The sequence below is a fragment of the Lemur catta genome, chromosome 10, assembly GCF_020740605.2.
Source record: "Lemur catta isolate mLemCat1 chromosome 10, mLemCat1.pri, whole genome shotgun sequence".
Taxonomy (NCBI): domain Eukaryota; kingdom Metazoa; phylum Chordata; class Mammalia; order Primates; family Lemuridae; genus Lemur; species Lemur catta.
The window spans coordinates 61,837,665-61,856,582 of NC_059137.1; the positions used below are offsets into that span (position 1 = coordinate 61,837,665).

Sequence of the window (18,918 nt, forward strand, 5' to 3'; positions counted from 1 at the left end):
CAGCACTTATAGCTTTTACTTTCTGGTGTGATTCCTGCGCTCATGCATAGCAGCACTACCCAGTGGAGATGATAGTGAAATCAAGAAAAAGAAAAAAATTGCTTCAGAAATAAAATATACTAAAACTTAATTATGAATAAAAGCTTGATAAATTGTACTTGACACCCGAAACCCACTTCTTTTGTGATTTAAGAAATTCTAGCAAGCTTTCATAAAAGTGGAAGCCTTCAAGAGACATTCTTTATAAAAAGCCTGAGTTAGATAAGCAAGACCTAGCACTTTCTATGGTCTCCTCCTGAAACAGACGCTAGAGCTATAAAAGTTAGCAAGCTATCTCAGTATAGTGGTAATTGCTTTTAGAATAGATAAAATATGGTTGTATTTAAGAAGTGTATAACATTCCCAGTCATATTAATAAATTCTGCTGACTTTAGCTTCTTAGTGAGTTTGATTCTTATTTCTTATGAAACAAGAAGAATGTTAGAGAACCAAAGAAGTACTGAACCTTCTTTTAATTTGTTAGGTGTTTTTCATGATACACGTTTTTGGATTGTGGACAGTTCCTCTTGAAATGGTATCTTGCTAACTGATTGCAGTGTTAGAGTTACCAGCTGTGCATGGGCCTCACCTTGGGATGAGCCGGGCAGCAAGAATCTTCTGTTGTCTCTGTAGGAATCTGACAACATTGATAGCCCTTAACTGAAGCCAATTAGCCCATTGTGCAGAAATATTGGACAAGAGAGAAGTTTCTCTCCATGGGTCTGGATGTAAGGACTAAGTTAAGAGTATTTGTCGAAATTATGAGAAAATAACTTTTTTTTCATTTGTTTTATGACTTAAAAAATTTTAAAAATGATGATTCCAAAACTCAAATGATTCTACTGAATATATTAAAATTTATGATAGACAGCCATTCTTTTTTTAAAATACAAGTGGCATGTGAAAGGTTTAAAATATCTTATAGCAAGAGCTAGTATTCAATATTTCAGAATATTCAAATTGTTTAAATACTTTGAGGTTTGTTATATGCATCTATGTGTGCAGATCTTCCATAATGTAAATTTGTGTGTTTCACATGTTCTTACTGTGAAAAAATACAAGTATATGCAGTGATTATTTTGTTAATTAAACTTAAGTTTTGGAGATTAATTTGTAAGTTTTTCTGATGATTTGGAATTATTCAATACCCCTAGTTTTAGGGGTATTAATGATTATGGTTTTACGTAGTTTTATAATTTCTTGAACTCCTTTATATAAGGTATCTCACTTGAAAGTTTGATAGGGTGGTAGAAGAAATTTCCACTTATCTACAAATCAGATTCCCAGCAACATCACTGTATGCAACATAGCCATGTGTCTGAAAATAAATAGGAACAGCTTCTGATTGGAAAGCAGATGTCACAGAGCCCGTAGTTTCCCTTAATTGAAAAGATGAAGCCATGCTTAAGCCATTTACCTAAAATAAAGGAGCAGATTAGAGCCCACTTGATTCCCAGGCAATCATGGGACATGACAGCTGGCAAGAGGAAATATAACTAGACAGAGTCCTCTGTTTAGTTTTTCAATACAGCAGTCTCTGGACATTCTGTGGAGGGACAAATAAATAGACCTAGGCACACCAGTAGGTCTGTCAAGTATCACTCTAGAGACTAAAATCTAGTCTAACACAATGTAATAACTGTTTTGAGTATTGATAACATGGGTAATCAAGAAGAGTTAAAATACCCTGGTTAAGTAGGCAAGAGAACTGTGTAACAGTTTTTAAAATATCTTTTGTTAAAAATATTTCATATGAAAATAGTCTTTGCACTTAAATGAGGTAATCTTTTGTTTTCAAGGAAATTCACTCATGGGGTAATTTACTTACCCTAATTTAGATAATAAATAGATTAGGCTATTATACAGCAAAAAGAAGGTCAGTAATTTTCAGCTCTCCAAACTAAGTAAAAGTGTTTGCTGCAGTTTATTTTTAATACTTTTTAAAAGAAATATGTAGAGAGCGTTGGCACATATATTTTAGTTATTCTTCCAAATGCTAGTAGCAAAAGTGGTAGAATAGAGCCAAGTGCTTTTGATAATGTGCTTGGCTGTGTTTGATCCCAATAGCCATTCTCAAAATATTAAATTTCATTTATCATTTCTTCAACAAATACATATCAACTGTCACTTGCATGCAGAATATGTGCATTACATCTAAAAGAGATATCACAGCATCATAAAATGTTAAAGCTGGAAGGAAGAGATCACCCAGTCTAACCCATCTGTCCTCTTGATAAGAAAACTGAAGTCCATAAATGGTAGATAACTTGTCCATAATCATATAGCAACCAGAACAAGAACTCGTTCTTCTTTTCTTTATTTTTGTAAGAATTCCACCCTCAAAGAGGTAAGATAACCAAATGAATTTGTTTCCATTAAGTGAGTAACTATGTCACTTCCTGCTCTTTGCATGGTCTCTACAGAAGAACTGGATTCTGGAAAAGAATGAACCTTTGTGTCACTATGGGGGGGGGGGGGAGAGAGAGAGAGAGAGAGAGAGAGAGAGAGAGAGAGAGAGAGAGAGAGAAGTTAATTGGAAAGATAGCGTAGCAAGGATACTTTTGCTTTGGCTATAGACAGATGTGAAATCATGCATGTTCCTAAGGAGTAAGGGAGGGAATCCAAGAATTTTTGTCATTAGTTAACCTTTCTTAATATAGGGCTCAGAGATCAGGTAAAAGAACCCTATATTTAGAATTGCAAAATGGGGATTTGAGTACAGGGTTCCTTTGGCACTTCTGCTGGGTATATGACTTAACCTCACTGAGCCTCAGTTTCTTCATGTTCCAAATGGGAATTAATAATAATAGACTTATCTCACAAATGTTCTGAAGTTCAAATGGAAAACAGTATATAAAAGTTTTTTTATAACTGGGAACATTCAAGAATTTAGTAATAATTATTATTGTTATCATTATTATACTGTGAGCATTAGAGAAAAATTTTAAGGAATTTCCAGGTGTTTTGGAGGAGAAGGAAGCCTGGCAATTGGGCAGATTTGGCTTCCCTTTCTCTGTACCTCTAGGCTAGTGGTTTCCAACTTTGATTGATGTTAATAGTTTATCATTCCTCTCCTAGACTATAAATTCCCTGGGGTCATTAATTTGCTCTGAGGCAGCTGAGGGTAAAAGGAGCTGAAGATAATCAGCTGCCTGTGCTTTTGGCTTTTGGACACAAATAAGGGATCTTGGCACTGAGGTAGTTAAAGTTCACTATGCCACTGCACTGGTCCCTGATGTAATGATCATATTTTCCGTTGAAAACAGGAGATCATAAATAATCACAACTCAGTAATTATCAAGGTATAATCATTCATGTAAAGCTCGATAATATAATAGTAGCAGTCACCATTTACTTATTCTCATGATCAGTGTTTATTGAACATTTTAAATGTTTTTCAGTAAGCACTTTATATGCAAGATCTCATTTGGCAATTATATTGTTATTTACTGATAAAGAAACTGAGGCCCATTTAATTTTGCTGTATTCAAGAAGCTCACTAATTTATTTTTTCTTAGAGCCTCAGATGACTTTGTTGTTGTTGTTATTGTTACTGTTGACATCCTGGCATCAGGTGCACCCAGATTGTCATTCTCTAAATAAAGGAGATGGGGCAGGATATTCCCCTAGAATCTGTTTAACAGATAGGGCCAGCTATAAATAAAAGATGTGCCATGCATATTTGTAGCAAGAATGTATCTGTTCTGTATAGTTATCCATAAATCACCTGTGCTAAGAGGACTCAAGGAAGAAATTCTTGAAATCAGGGAATCCTGTCTGCCTCTTTCAGCATTGCATCCTCAGCACTGAGCACATAGTCAGTGTGCTATAAATATTTGTCAAATGAATGAATGATCCACAGCTCTCATTTTAGCCAGCATCTTCAACCCCCTCCTTTCCCCGCTGCAATTAATATAACTACCCCATTTGAATTTAATTTTTCCTTCCTCTCCTTGCCAAATCATAAATATAGCACTAATGCAGAGACAAATACTTAGAGAGCCACCAACAACAATTGAAGAAATGAAATACCTATCATTAACCATTGGGGTTGATATTAGAAGTCATTTAGATGTATTATAGATATATTCAATGTGAAATCAAAGAGTCAGTTACTATGCTAAAAGAATGGAACTCTTTAAATTCACTATTTTCTTCTGATCTGTTAGTGTTTCTATCACTTGATTCATTTTAGACACCAAGTCATCTAAACACTTTCTGGGACAATTTTTCCGAAGAGGATTGCAAGATTCCAGTAGAACATTCTAGCTTCTTGCTCTGATTGTGAGCTTAGCATTTTGTTTTCATGCAAATCAAATGATTATATACTTTCTGGAATTATACTAATGTCTCTATTTGCCTATACAGTTTATATTTTGCATTTCATGTGTGCACTTTTCAGCCACTTTGAAGGGACTTTTCCAAATGCTTTATTTAGTCTGTTAAAAATCCTTCCATCTGGTAATGTTAGTTGAATGTGGTGGTAAATACATACCATTCTTTGCCTTCCATTAGACTGCATCAGTATCTGTGTATGTGAATTATTGACAGAATATTAGTTTTACAGTAGAGTTACAACTGTCCAAGTCCTAAATAATAGCTATGACTAACCCCATGGGTGAAGATTCCTAATAATTTTCTAAGTTTTTTATGTTAGTGACAGGTTTCATGCGTACAGTCAGCTATTAAAGCATTAGAGTTTCTTTCATTTCTTAATCATTAACAACTTTAGCTCTGATTACCCATGGAGTTGCAAGCTGTTAAAATTATCATTTGCTTCTTACTAATTTTTAAACAAAGAGCTGTTTTTCACTTGATATTGTACAGGTCTTCCTCAGAGCACATATAACACAGGAGTACTAAGAGTCTTCTATGGGAAAACCTAATCTAAAAATAATGAATTTGTAAAGTAAATGGGGGTAAAGGGATGGGAATACACTTAAATATTAAACAGTTTGGTTTTTTTTTTAAGAATTCAACAGAAAGGGCTTGTTTGGTTATCATTCTCCAAATATAATAAATTTGCTAAGTGTACGGTGATTATTTTATTATTTTATGAAAAGTATAGAGAGACAGAAAATCTAAAAGTTATGTTTCAATGCTAAAAGACTGGCTGAAATTCAACCAGAGTTAGGATAATGTAGAATCATCATTTAATCCAGTAGAACATTAAAAAATCTTAGAAAAATTATATTTATACCCAGCCTTTTTAAAAACATGCACCCACTGTGCCCTACACATAGTAAGTGCTCAATAAATTTGTTGAATTGATTTGATATATGTAAAGATCAGATGGTGGTGTGATAAAATGAAATATGTCACTTTGAATATTCATTCAAAGATATTTATTATATATTCCATATGTAGTTTATTGGGAAAAAATTGAAAACTGATGGCATATTTTATTAAAATGACTTATCTAATATTAATTGGTATATTTCTACAACATTGGGCTGAAGGTATCTATGTTGGGCCAAGAGACTCCTGTGGACAAGGGCTGTGCAAGCTACTTAAACATCTCAGAAGCTTATTAAAAGAACCAGTTCCTAAGCCCTGTTCTCAAAGATTTTGGAGGGTAGATCTAGGATGAGGCTAGGTATTTTAATTTTTTGGCTTGATATGCAATTAGGTTTTAAAACCATGCAGAATAGAATAATAGACACTGGGAACTCAAAATGGGGAAGAGTTGTGGGGGGGTGAGTGATGAAAAATTACCAGTGGGTAAAATGTGCACTATTCAGGTGATAGGTACACTGAAAGCCTAGACGTCACCACTATGCAATGTATCCATGTAGCAAAACTCCATTTGTATCCCATAAATCTATTGAAATAAAAAAAAAAACAATGATATATCATCTACAACCATTTCTTCTAATAAGAATCATTTGCCACAGGTATTTGTTTAACGTATTTTTAATATAATTATTCTTGACTTTCTTTTAAACTTCCGTCTCTGGGAAGACTCAAACCTCTGAGAAACAATCCAAATAGGTTGTTTTCCTTAGATAGAGTATCAGGAGAATGAACAGCTAGCTTTTCTCAGCCCAGTATTTCTGATTTCTGAGGATTTTTTTTCTAAGTACCAATCCAGTGCCAAGCAATACACTATGGACATACCAATACATGATTCGTTATTCAAAGCAGGAAAAGCAAAAGTTAGCAGTACCTGGAAGCTCTCTTATAGTTACAGGCTCACACTAACCCTCTTGTACGTGAACCATATTCCTACCCTTCCTGGTGCCATTCTTTATGGCACATATTGCTTCCAGACTTTGTCCCTAGATCTTTTCCCAGGAGGCACAACATAAGGTTCTGGCTTACAGAGATCCTATGGCCAGGACAACTAGGAATGGAGGGATACACATCGTGTCCCTTTGTCCAATTTTTGTCCATCTTTCAGTCCACCATTCACCTTGCTACTCTTCCTCTTATGGGTAGAATGGAAACATTCATTTCCCAGTTCTGACTATATTTTTTCTGTTTCTTTCTTTATTTCTACAATTAAGACCTTTTCTTAAGTACTGACCTGCACAGTTTCTCCAGAATCTATCAACTTTTCCCTCCTAAAATTTGATCTAGATGCATTTTCCATCTCCCACATAATATAGTGTATCTTTAATTAATGCTTTTCTCAATGTCATTATTATTAAACATAATCATGCATTAATTGTAACACATCATGATTTTGATTGCTTATTTAAAATATAACATCTCCTTCCCTTACAAACTTCCAGCATTTACAATACTAACAACTGTCTCCATCTTCCTAAGGAAACAGATAAATTTGCTTGTAGGCTACAGGCTACACTATGGACAGATAGATTGTGACATAGCATCTGTCTCTGAAAACTTATGCTCTAAAAGGAATGTATGTCATTTTCTTTTTTGATTAAATTCTACTTTCCCTTGATATTTGTGCCTGTTAAGTATCCATAGTTTACTAAATGCTGTGTAGGACAAAGGAAATCTTATAGGGCATAGCTGGGAAAAGTCTCATGGTAACTTTAAAATCCTGTATTAGAACTTAATATAATTGAATTCTATAGGAAATATTTCCATCTCCAGGATAAATAATTCAAGTTCCTTTAACCACTTTTGTTTAAACTCCACGAATCCCAAACTTCATTAACTTAAATGAAGAAACATGGTTAAACAATTTTAGACTATTTTTTTAGAGATATATAATTTCATAGCTGAAAAAGAGAAGCTAAAATCAAATGAAACTTGGAATGAATCAATGAGGACAAGAAATGTCCCTAAATGAAATAAGGATAAAATCATTCAAGTCTGTTAGAACAGAATGGTTAGCAATTGCTCCTGCACACAAGCATAAGAAGTATTTGCCTCATGAAGTTTCTTTGCTTCTCAGAGATAGTTCTTTAAGGGGGAAGAAAATCAGAAAAACATTCAATTTTTAATAAATGGCACTTCTAGCACATCATAATATTAAGTCTTCTATTATCTCTTGATATGGCCCCAATTGAAAACTACTTCCCATAAAGATTTCCGTTAAATGAAAGATTAGGCTTGAGTTCTTCTATATCACTAGAAAACAGTAATCAATATTTTGGTGATGGAGAGGGTCATCACTAAAATTATAATCCTTAGGATGGAGGGTGTTGTACCCTTTTTCACCCTCTTCATCCTCTGATTTTATTTTTGATTTTCATAGATGTCTGTAAGATACTGTCACATAAGAAATAAATGTAAATGTCATCATGAGAGATTTGGCAATTTTCTTAGAAGTTTTATTTATCTAAATAAATAACATCCAAGATTGAATAATTTCCTAAGGCAACCTGAGCATTAGTGTATACATTTCACCAGGTCCATTCATTTCATATCTGTTGTCAGAGTGTAAGCATCTTTGAGTATGTCCTGTTCACTTATTAGAGGCATTGTAATTCATAATAACTTTATATTAATGATGCAGTTGAATTATGGTATTAGTATAAGAGTCAAGTGTCTGGATGGTGAGAATATTAGGTTCTTTTGCTTATAAATATAATTAGAAATAGGAAAAAAACAGGACAGACATCATAATGTGAACAATGTTATCTCTAGGTAGTGAGTATATTATAGATTTTAATTTTTTCTTATGTTTTTCTGTTATTTCAAAATTTCTAAAATAAAGAAAAATAAATGCAATCAGAGAAAAAGAAGAAATTTTAGTTACTGCTTACTTATTTTGTGTTTGCTTGTCCTAGGAGACTTGGCTAGGATTTTTTTCATATGCGCTATTTCTCTCCCAAGACGTTTTCTTTCTTGCCCATGCTGCTGAAGCACATTTTTTCTATCTTAGCCGTATGGAAAGTACATAAGTTTGTATGACTAGGACCTAAAGATAAATACATAATTGTAGCTGACTTACTTTTTCTTGTGATTTGGCAAATTAGGTTTGTAGATGGGTTTTTGCATGTATTTTGCTGCAACCTGATGCTTGTAGTCTTTGTATTTGCAGATGTGAAGAAGTGTCAAGGGAGATAAATGTATTGAGATGCATGGGAGGTTCTAGGAGACATGAAAAACAGTATGGTAGGATTTGTAGGCTGATCCTATTTTAGCAATATTAATTAATTGAAAACCATTCACCAACCTTTTTCAGGCCTGAGCTCCTAGATCATAGTTCAGATTAAAGTTCCAGTGTATTTAAAATGTTCCCACCTTGATCCATTGGCCACTAAAAGTTACTGTGTATTAACTTTTAATGTGTGTTAAAAATATAACTGTGGACATCTTTGCTGCTGCTGTCCAAAGAAATACCTCATAATTCTTTCATTCTTAGGTAAATTTCTGGATTTTCAAAAATGCGTCCCCTTCACCCACCCCTCCCCACTCTTTTCTTTTCTCAGTTGAAAAAATTTCTGCATCTAATTTTATGAGGCTATCAAGGAAAAAATTTTTACAACTATCATGAGACATTAAAGAAGATAGAATAAAATTAAATGCCTTGGGAGTTTGGGGTAGTACAAAAAAGCAAGGAATAATTTGGTTTATTTGTTTTTTCTCATCTAATATTTTTAGGTACAAGCCTATGCAGAAAGTGGATGGGGTTGCAGATGGTTTCACAGGAAGTGGTCAACAGACAGGCACATCTGTTGAGCAAACTGTAATTGCCCAAAGCCAACATCATCAACAGTTTTTAGGTATGTTAAGGTGTAATGCATATTAGTTGCTGTTAGGATTTTGTAAAGAGAACAATAGTAGTCTTTTCTCCAAGTGCAATGTCTATTATAGATGTTAATTACATAGAAAGATTTTTTTGGTGCTGATGAAACTGCACATCATATATATAATAGTCCTAGTTCATGTCTATTTTGCATGTTCACTATAGCTTATTTTTTAAAATCTCGAGCTGTAAAGGACTTTTAAATGCATATGAATTAAAGGCTCATTGCTATGAAATTGTTTTCCAGAATTTGTATTAATTGGCTTTTGTGATCAAAATTGTGTTGTGTTTACTTTCAGTAGTACTTCAAGTGCCAAAAAGAATTTTCATTTTCTTTGTATAAAGTTACATATGCGTATAGTCACAGATTAGAAAAAAAATATTATAAACATTTAAAAAGTTACATTCTTTTAAATCAATCACAGTACCTTCTATTTTTGTAATTTGTAGATGGTGTACATGTTTCTTGTTATTGAAAGAGTTAGGAAGTGGAACACTGCATATTCCTGCCATAACCAAAGGATCAAAAATGGCACTTTAATTTAATTGACATCTCTTCTAGAGATGAACATGTATAGTTTCCATACAACCACAGCAAGATGAGTAGATGCTATCAGAGAGTGAGTGTGTGTATGTGTCTGTGTGTGTGTTTATGCGTCTATGTGCACTTTCTGACAAAAACAACTAAAATAGACTCTCAGATTGGAATAGCTACTGCAATTGAAAACATCATGGCAGCATTTCCCAAACTAAAGTCCTCAGGTATATTCTTGTGGATCCCTGAGCATTCAATGAAGATTTTATTTTGTGTTTTTATTTAAATTATAATCTTAAAAAATAAGCATATTCTGAATTACCTAGAGAACTAAAACTAAATACCACTCTACAATTTTAATTTCCACATTTGTGTTTGAATTTATAAGAAGACAGGCACCAAAGTGAATTACATTAATTGTCCAGAGCTAATGAGAAAAGAACAGAGAGAGACTCACTATGTAAATTACACCTTCATCCCAAGGGAAGGCTAAATGATATCCCTATACTCTGTGTGAAAGAAAGTTTCAAAGTCATTTGCATATAGAAGAGTAATGGGAGAAGCAGCCACCACAAAGCACAGGTTGGTATAGGCCTGTCAAACTCAGAAGATCCTGTGCTGTAGCAGTCAATACTGTATTCTTGTTGTGAGAAATAATGTAGTTATAGGACAAGAGCATCATCTATCACATCAAATTAACGTTAAGTTTAATGTTATTTTTGTAATTTTCATTGTATTTTATAGCTCTTTCGGTTTATGATTATATAAAAGGTATGAACATAATGAGTTTAAGCAAGATTCATTGTTTATGTATTTAAGTATGCAAGCTCAAGATATTTTTCTTTTAATAGGGGCCCTCTATTGAGAGACATTGTAATATGAAATATGTTATTTCCAGTATAATCGTAGTGAAAATTTAGTTTCTGCAAAATTCTTAGGAGTGTTCCTTCTTTTTTTGTATTTTGTGCCGGTAATGTTACTAAGATCTGCTTGTAAAATATCGATATGAAAAATCCTTGCTCTTTGGACCTCTAACCTTTGAAAAATTTTTTCTTTCTAGTCTTCTTAAATTTTCCCTCATTAATCTGTAATTGGCACCATCCACAATAGCTTTTTTCTGTTGTGTTGTCATGGTAACAGATGCATCTCGAGCACTTCCAGAATTTGGAGAAGTTGAAATCTCTTCTCTGCCAGATGGTACTACCTTTGAGGATATCAAGTCACTGCAGAGTCTTTATCGAGAGCACTGTGAGGTAAGTCTTTTCAAACGTAGTATGAACACTCCCTAAGTTTTGCCAGACAACTTGCTAAAACAAAATAATCAAGTTTATTCCTAGAGGACAGATGAAGTTAGCACTAATTCTTTTGAGCATTTCTTTTAGCACTAATGAATTCATTTTTCTTCTTTCTTGTCTCAGAGTGGAGAGATGAGGAATGCAGGAAAGTGAGAATAAATTTTATTCTCCATTTCTTAAGCCTATCCTAATATGAATCCTTTGGTGCATCAATTCCACTTCTAGGTATTTATCCTACAAAAATACTTATATATGGGTGATGAGACAAGTGTACAAGGGAATTTGTTGCATTATTCCTTTTAATGCAAACTATTGGTTATAATTTTAATATCTAATAGGGAACTGGATAAGTAAAATATGATACAGTCTTTCAAGTGGAAAACTATACAGCTATTTAAAAAATAGGTAACTCTAAATGTTACTAAAATGGATCAAACCAGTATTTAATGTTAAAAGAAAAGGCACATGCAAAAAAAAAAAGGGTATAGCATATTATCATTTGAGTGAAAATGAACATGTCTACACCTCTCTCTAGAAAGAAGAACACAAAAATGTTAACTGTGGTTGTCTTTGTGAAGGAAACTGGATTGCTAGGAGTCAAGGGAAAGAGACTTAATTTTTCAATAGACTCTTTTTACCTTCTGAATTTTATATCGTATAAATGTGAATTTCTATTAAAAATAATTTCTGGAAGTGTTTAATAAAGCATTTTAGGTGTTCCTTCCAGAAATCATTGAGGATCTAGTTTCATTTGTTTTGTTTCATTCTTTTGGTTAATTAAAGTTCCTCTTGGTGTTTTCTGTCCTCACTCCTACTCTCTGAGTATCCCACATCCAAATTGGCTTCATTGTCTAGGAGGTGAACTCTCTCCATGCCAACATACTAATGTGCCTGCAACTCATGTGGTAGAAAAGTGATAACAGATTACAATATGAGTTTTCTTAAGTGCCTCTCCTTTTGAAAGAGAATTCTATTTAGAATTTAAGTAGCTTTATTCCAGGGGTATTTGTGATTTGCTTAGAAGTAAAAGATAATCCTTTGGATTTCCTGGGTAGTACTGCTGACTGCTGACAGTGCAGTATGCAGTAAGAAGTCTCAGTTCAGAGCATTCACAGATTTTTTTTTTCCCCACTCCAGAAATAAGACTTGCCTGAGCGAATGTGAATACTTGTCAAGTGTGCTAGATTACTAACAACCAAGGGCAAGTTCTCTCCTTATTAACATAGCATGTGCTAGAAGTGTTCTTCAACATGCCCTACCAGTTCCCAGCATTTCTTGGAATGATGAAAGCCACTTAATATTCATTTCCCTTAGACTATTGTACTTTTCCAAATATTAGAGAATTCCTGTATTATTCTTATGTATATAGAATAAATTTTTTTTCTTTCTACATCTATCATCTTATTCAATAACTATTTATATAAAGATTCTCTAAACAATTTGGCATTTCACTATGGTCAAGTGACCCTTGCTCTAAGCAAACCAACCTATACAAATATAATCTGGATTTTTTTCTAAGTTTCTCATATTTATTCAAAATGTAAGTTGGAGCATGATTATTTACATTGCTAAAGCATGTAGTGTAAGATTATTTTAAGTGATAAGCTCCCCCAATAAGATTAAAATCGTCTTTGGATTATAAAATTTTCATTAATATACCAATTTTGAGGAAAAAATGTACTTTGTATGAAGAGAGAGGGACATGTATAGTAATTAATCTGTGTGGGAAATGACAGTCCATGGAATGATCTCCATTTATTTCAGAGTTACCAGTGTTCATGCCATCTCTTTCATGGGGCAGAGTAGCATATATAAAAAAGAAAAATAATAATAATTTTTGTCTGTCAAACTTCCAGACTTTTGAAATATAACTGTCTGAGTCTCATATCCAGTCCTCTAAATAGTCATTTGCCCTAAGCCAGGAGAATATGGGCTATTTTAATTTATACTTGCCTATATATTTTAGTCTGAACATATTTGAAAGTAGGTGGACAAATGATAAAATGTTTTATTCATTTGTAAAACTGCCTCAATGAGGCTGATGTGAATGTCCTTTTCAAAAGAGTTATTTGAGATTATTTACTTTGAAGAGATACTAAATTAAAGATACGTTGAAATTCTTTACTTGCCCTATTTTATTTCACATTTCCTATAGTTTATATTTTTAAAGAGATTAATATACCTACTTTGCCTATTATTTGGAATTTCCACAATTTGGTTATCAAAGACATTTTGTAAGTATTAATATCATTTTGTTACACACAGAACAAGTATATTTTTTATGCAAGTTGCTGATGTTAAAATGAGTGTTTTTAACATCAGTTATTCTCTATATCACACCAAAGCCCAGATCTACACAGGTGGCACAAACTGAAATTATGAAGTTATGGTTTGCTCTTTTTGCCTAAAATACTCAGATAGACTCTCTAGATTGCCCCCTATTTTATCTTACCTTCCACCAATTTTATAGATCTTGATGGGGCTGTTTTACACTTTACCTGTCCTGGTCCTCAATGCTGATGACATCAAACACATTATATTGACTACTTCTGTCTTTCAGCACTCAAAATAATCACAGAATCGTGTTGTTTGCACAAACAAGTTATTCTTTGGTTTTATGCCTGCTTTTATCTGAAGGCTAATTTACAAACTAATTGGAATGGTAGTGTGAAATTAAATATGATCATTAAAAGTTAATAGGGAAAGTGGTAGATTTTAGCACTGTAAAAAAAATGCCTTTGATGCAGCTGGTAAATGGCTTTAGAGATAAAATTAAGAAGAGAGAGGAAGTGATGCCCCAATATTAGAAAGGGGGAACAATCTTAAAGCTGTCCTCTAAAGGAAGTGTGAAGATAGAGGATTAGATTCTCTAATGTTGAGTGAAAGGCATTGCTTGCTATGCCCAGAGAGGCACTATCCTTTCAAGGCCTGCTGACTCCATAGTTTCTGCTGCAGCTTCTGCCTGGCTGGGAACACCCTGGAGCCTGTGGTCAGCAGCCTTAGACAGAGCTTATTCAGCCCTAACTCCATCTGCCACACATAAGCACCTTCACACCCTGCACTTCTCTCCTCTTTGATCCCCAGTAACTTTACCTAGCCCAGAGAGGACTAATGTAAATTGAATCTGTGTTCTGTACCCTTCAGGGTCTGAGAATAGGTAGAGTGGCAGCAACTATGTAGGCAGAAGGCAGCAGTAGGTAAAGGAATGAAAGAAAAGTAAGAAAAAAATGGAGAAGAAGGAAAGCAAGCATGAAAATGAAGGAGAAAAGAGAGGTAAAATTGAAGATGGGGTATAAGGCCATTATGAGAGGAATGTGTTATCCTGCTTAATCTTTCAAGAGGTTTTTTTTTTTTTTTCTATTTTTTTTCCTAGCTAATTTCTTTGATTTTTGATTCTTCTACTTCCATTGATAAAATTTAATTCAGTTTCACCATGTCAACTTATGGGCCCAAGAGAGATCTTTACCATATAAAATCTCATCATATTAGGTTCTCCTAACGTATCCCCATAAGTACTATTGTGAGGTAATGCTGATACCATTTTGTTTTTTAGGCAATACTGGATGTTGTGGTGAATCTTCAATTTAGCCTGATAGAAAAATTGTGGCAAACATTCTGGCGCTATTCTCCCTCTACTCCAGCTGATGGCACTACCATTACTGAATCAAGGTCAGAATCCATAAGCTTTTCCAATTCTTTTTCATGGCTGAGTAGATGTCACAGCTAATAAATTAGAGATATGTATACCAGTTGTGAACCTTACCTGATAACATTAAGTAACTAGATTGATGCTTTGGCCATCCTAGAAATAAACCACAAACTGCTCTCTTGAAGTTTCAGTGTGTTTATGTAGCTCCCATTTTTATTGATTTGGGGGACTGCAGTAGAGTTATTTCATCCTCATGGAATTATTATTGTATCTGCCTTTCATACCGTCAGAAAATATTAATGTGCATAGGAAGCTCTGGGGGAGTGTTTTATATATCTATCTATCTATATATATATATCTCCAGCCATATGGCACCAGTGCAATGGTGGTATAGTTCTAACCTCTAATATTTGGTAAATTTAAACTATTTTTAAAGTCCATTTTCTTTTTTATCCTCATTTGCCATCTATTCATTTGCTACATTTATTCACACCAGCAATCTGAGTGAAATAGAAAGTCGACTTCCGAAAGCAAAGCTGATAACTCTGTGCAAACATGAGTCTATCCTGAAATGGATGTGTAACTGTGACCATGGGATGTACCAGGCTTTGGTGGAGATTCTCATCCCCGACGTCCTTAGACCTATTCCTAGTAAGTTAAATGCAGACAAGTACGGATGCTTTTGTTCTCATACATTCCACCCAGGAAGTTTTGGGAAGTGACACTGCAATCTAGAATTATTCTAATTTCGTTTAGATTTGCCAAACAGAAAGCACGCAACACGGACTATTGCATGAAAGCAGCTGAGAAACAAAACTGTAGTAAAAGGGGAAAAAATGATCTGTTTTCCAATCTCTCATTTTCTTTTTGATAAAAAAAAAAAAAGCCAACCTGTAGATGTGACAGCCCTAATAAACTAATTGCAAGAACACTCCCAGGCCAGTCAGCCATATAAAAATTATTCTACCCAAGGACACAGTCCCCTTCATAAACCCAAAAATTACTGAAATCTGTAATTGCTAGGCCAGCCTCTTTTGTGGTTGCTTTTGATTTGAAATGAATTTATCTTGATTTCTAGTGAAGTTGAATTCCTTTATAAAAGCACTTACTTTGTCACCTACATCATGTTAAGAACTACAGATGCAGTTTCCATTAACAGTAATGGTTAACTGGCATTTTGAGAGAAAAATCTGTGTAACTACACGAGCATTGTAATCCCACTATGAAGAAAATGAGAATTACATAGATACGGTTAGATTACCTTCTTAAGTGATGATGCTTTTTAAAATACTTTGTAGCAAACAAAGCTATTATCTGCAAGTGTCAATACAAATGCTATTACAGAGACTGTTAGAGGCAGTTGAAACTATTTTATGCCTACATCTATATGAGCACATACTAGTGACCTTAACTTTTAAAGAAACAGAGCAGTTCTACTCTACACAGGCATTAATAAAGTAAAAGCAATCATGTAGCTTGTGAAATTGGCAACCATGTACTTCAAGTACAATGTTTGCAAATGATTTGTGTTAAATTACTCTAGAAAATATAAAAATAGGAATTTTGTAGAAGAAAAAGTGACAATATTAACATTGTATGTTTATACTTTCTTTTTTTCTAAATACAATAGACAACAGTTGAAGGTATGAGTTCTTTAATATGTTCCCTACCACCTTAAAATAGATGCTTAAATGTATTTATATATAACATCAATGAACACACATAAATTTATATAGGAATAAGTTTTAAAAATCTAGCTGAAATTGTCTCACAATTTTATACATTGATAATATGTTCCACTATATCTGTACCAAGTTTCCTGACTAAAGATTGATTAAAAGTGATGTTGTCATGGAAAATTTCACTGTGTAAATTCTCTACGGATTTATGTTCTGGAATCTGGTTTTCCTTGTTTTTCTCTTGCTCCCTGTGCTCTGAATGATAATCTCCAGAGATATTTAAAAGAAGTTGCATAGGGAAGCTCATTAGCCTATGACTTCTTGCCACCAACATACAATTTCTCCGATGAGATTTAAGAAGGGATGTCAGTGGGCGCTTTCTTTTTTGAGACATATTAACAACATCAATATTCATTAAATAATTCTAAAATCTTTTGCTTCTGTATCAGCATCATAAGAATTTAACCTGTGAACTTAACAGTTCCCTAATTTAAATCTTGTATGAATTTTAGTTGGCTTTAAGCCACACAATTTTAAGTACACAATACACTTGACCTTTGTCTTTTGCAAATTTTGATTTGAAAACCAGAGTATTCTGTCAAGTATTTTGTCTCTACATTCAGCAGAATAGTTTTATAGTTTTTCTTAAATTACAAGGTACATTAATGTACTACTCTCCCAAGGAAATTTGGAAATTTAATTCTCATTCTACAATGAGGCTTAGCAAAATAAAGCTTAAAATACAATTTAGATAGCTATCTTCTGGTTGTGTGCATTTTAATATTAATCTTGAGCAGGTTGAGACAAGTCAGCTTTGGAATAGATTTTAAATTCCAAACTATTCATTCATGAGCCTTTGAAAGTTGTCAGAGTCAATCTGCACAATTTTGTACTTACATGAATCCCTATAGAGAGAGCAAACTTAATTTTATTTTTAAAAATTGTATTTTCCTTGCTACTAGTACTTCACTCTACCATTTTCTGTCCAGATGGGATTTCTTTTTTTAGCTTAAAAAAAGTCTGCATATCACACTAATTTAAAGTCAGCTTGAAGCTACTATATTCTAAAATACATTTATCTGAAAATGCAGAAAACATTAATTGTACAGTATTGTATAAGAACTCAACGGGTAACACTTAAATGTACAATTATGAGTATAATTAAAGGTGGCCCAGATTGTCTTTTAGTGCAAAAAAGTAAAACTCTCACAATTATTTAATATACAAAATATATCTTTTCATTTTATAATCTCCCTTACATCAAGATAAAACAAAGCCAATAATAAATTTTTTTAAAGTAACATGTATAGGTTCTTGGGTTTTTTCAGATTAAATAATTATTGTATATTAATTGTTGGAAACATGGAAAATACAGATTGCCAAATTGAATCTTGAACAAAATTTTACTGTTTCAAAAAGTATTGTTAATTTTTTTCACTCTTTTTCATTTCCATTCATGCCTGTCCTCCATGGTTCTAGTACATAATACAACAGAAAAATATTTTTCTTTCCCTTTTTTCTTTTTTGGATAAAGTGGGGAGCTTTAGAGATTTCAAAAGGTTAGTTCTCAAGAAATTGCCTATTCAGTGTTTCTAGTAGATGAGTCTTGTGGTTGAGTCCACACTGTCTTGAGTGTTTTTCCTAACCAAAATTTAGTCTTCTCCAATCTCTTCTCTCTAGTTTTGACCAGTTAAACAAATCTTTTAAAAAACACTTTGGATGTTTTTATTATTAGAATAGTAAAATTTATATCTTTTACAAATGCCTTGAATAAACTAAATTATTTCTACAACCTGCTTTTAACAAAAGTAATAGAGAAACATGTCAGACTTATTTGAGCACAGAAAGAAAAACCAAGGAATTTAATCCCATAATAACATTAATATTCTTGGGACCCTTGGCTAAAACTGTAACTTCTCTGTTTCTAATAGTAGACTATATATTTTGATGCTTACCACATTATAGAGAACGTGTGCAGACAAATTTTATGTTGCAGGTGTTTCAAACACTTATCTATTAAATATCTAAAACTACTCTCTACAGAGCCTTGAGCACAGAAGAAGTAAAATACTATTGACTGAATTACTTGTTGAACAAGAATAATTCTGTCTCCTAATGTATAGCAATCTCAGTAAACAGTTCTCTTCTTATAAAATAGTCATAGTCATCACTGGTAACTGAAGATGCTTCTAATCATTGAATGACCACCATAAAATCTTCTGTCATGGGACCTATCCCTATTTCAAGTTTCAACAGATATATAAAGAATGTAGAATGAACTATTTTAGGAATATCTTAAGAATATTGGTTTCTGTGACAGCAATTTTATCACACTGATCTTTTGTCTCTAGCTGCCAAGTGAAATAGAAAATAGTTATCCAGAATTTTCAAGTCAGACAATTTAAATTTTTACCTTTCTTTTCAACAAGAATGAGAAATAACTACTCCAATTCATAGGTTCTCAGTAAATAGATGCATAGAGAAAGAGAAAAAGCTTTGCATTATTTTTCTTTTTAACTAAAGAAATGAAAATAGGTTAAGAGCTTGAAAAA

General features: G+C 33.2%; 1 protein-coding gene across 7 annotated transcripts in view; it reads left to right on the forward strand.

Moving 5' to 3' along the window:
- Positions 1 to 18,918, forward strand: part of RFX3 (regulatory factor X3) — a 293,748-nt gene that overhangs the window by 220,764 nt on the left and 54,066 nt on the right. For 5 of the 7 annotated variants that reach the window (XM_045563482.1, XM_045563483.1, XM_045563478.1 and 2 more), the window contains 4 exons: positions 9,064 to 9,185; positions 10,884 to 10,996; positions 14,592 to 14,707; positions 15,184 to 15,338. In XM_045563482.1, the coding sequence (XP_045419438.1) occupies positions 9,064 to 9,185; positions 10,884 to 10,996; positions 14,592 to 14,707; positions 15,184 to 15,338 (506 nt within the window). Of the gene's footprint in view, positions 1 to 9,063; positions 9,186 to 10,883; positions 10,997 to 14,591; positions 14,783 to 15,183; positions 15,339 to 18,918 lie in introns of those variants that run through there. The other 2 variants (XR_006737905.1, XM_045563484.1) reach the window with 2 other exon arrangements.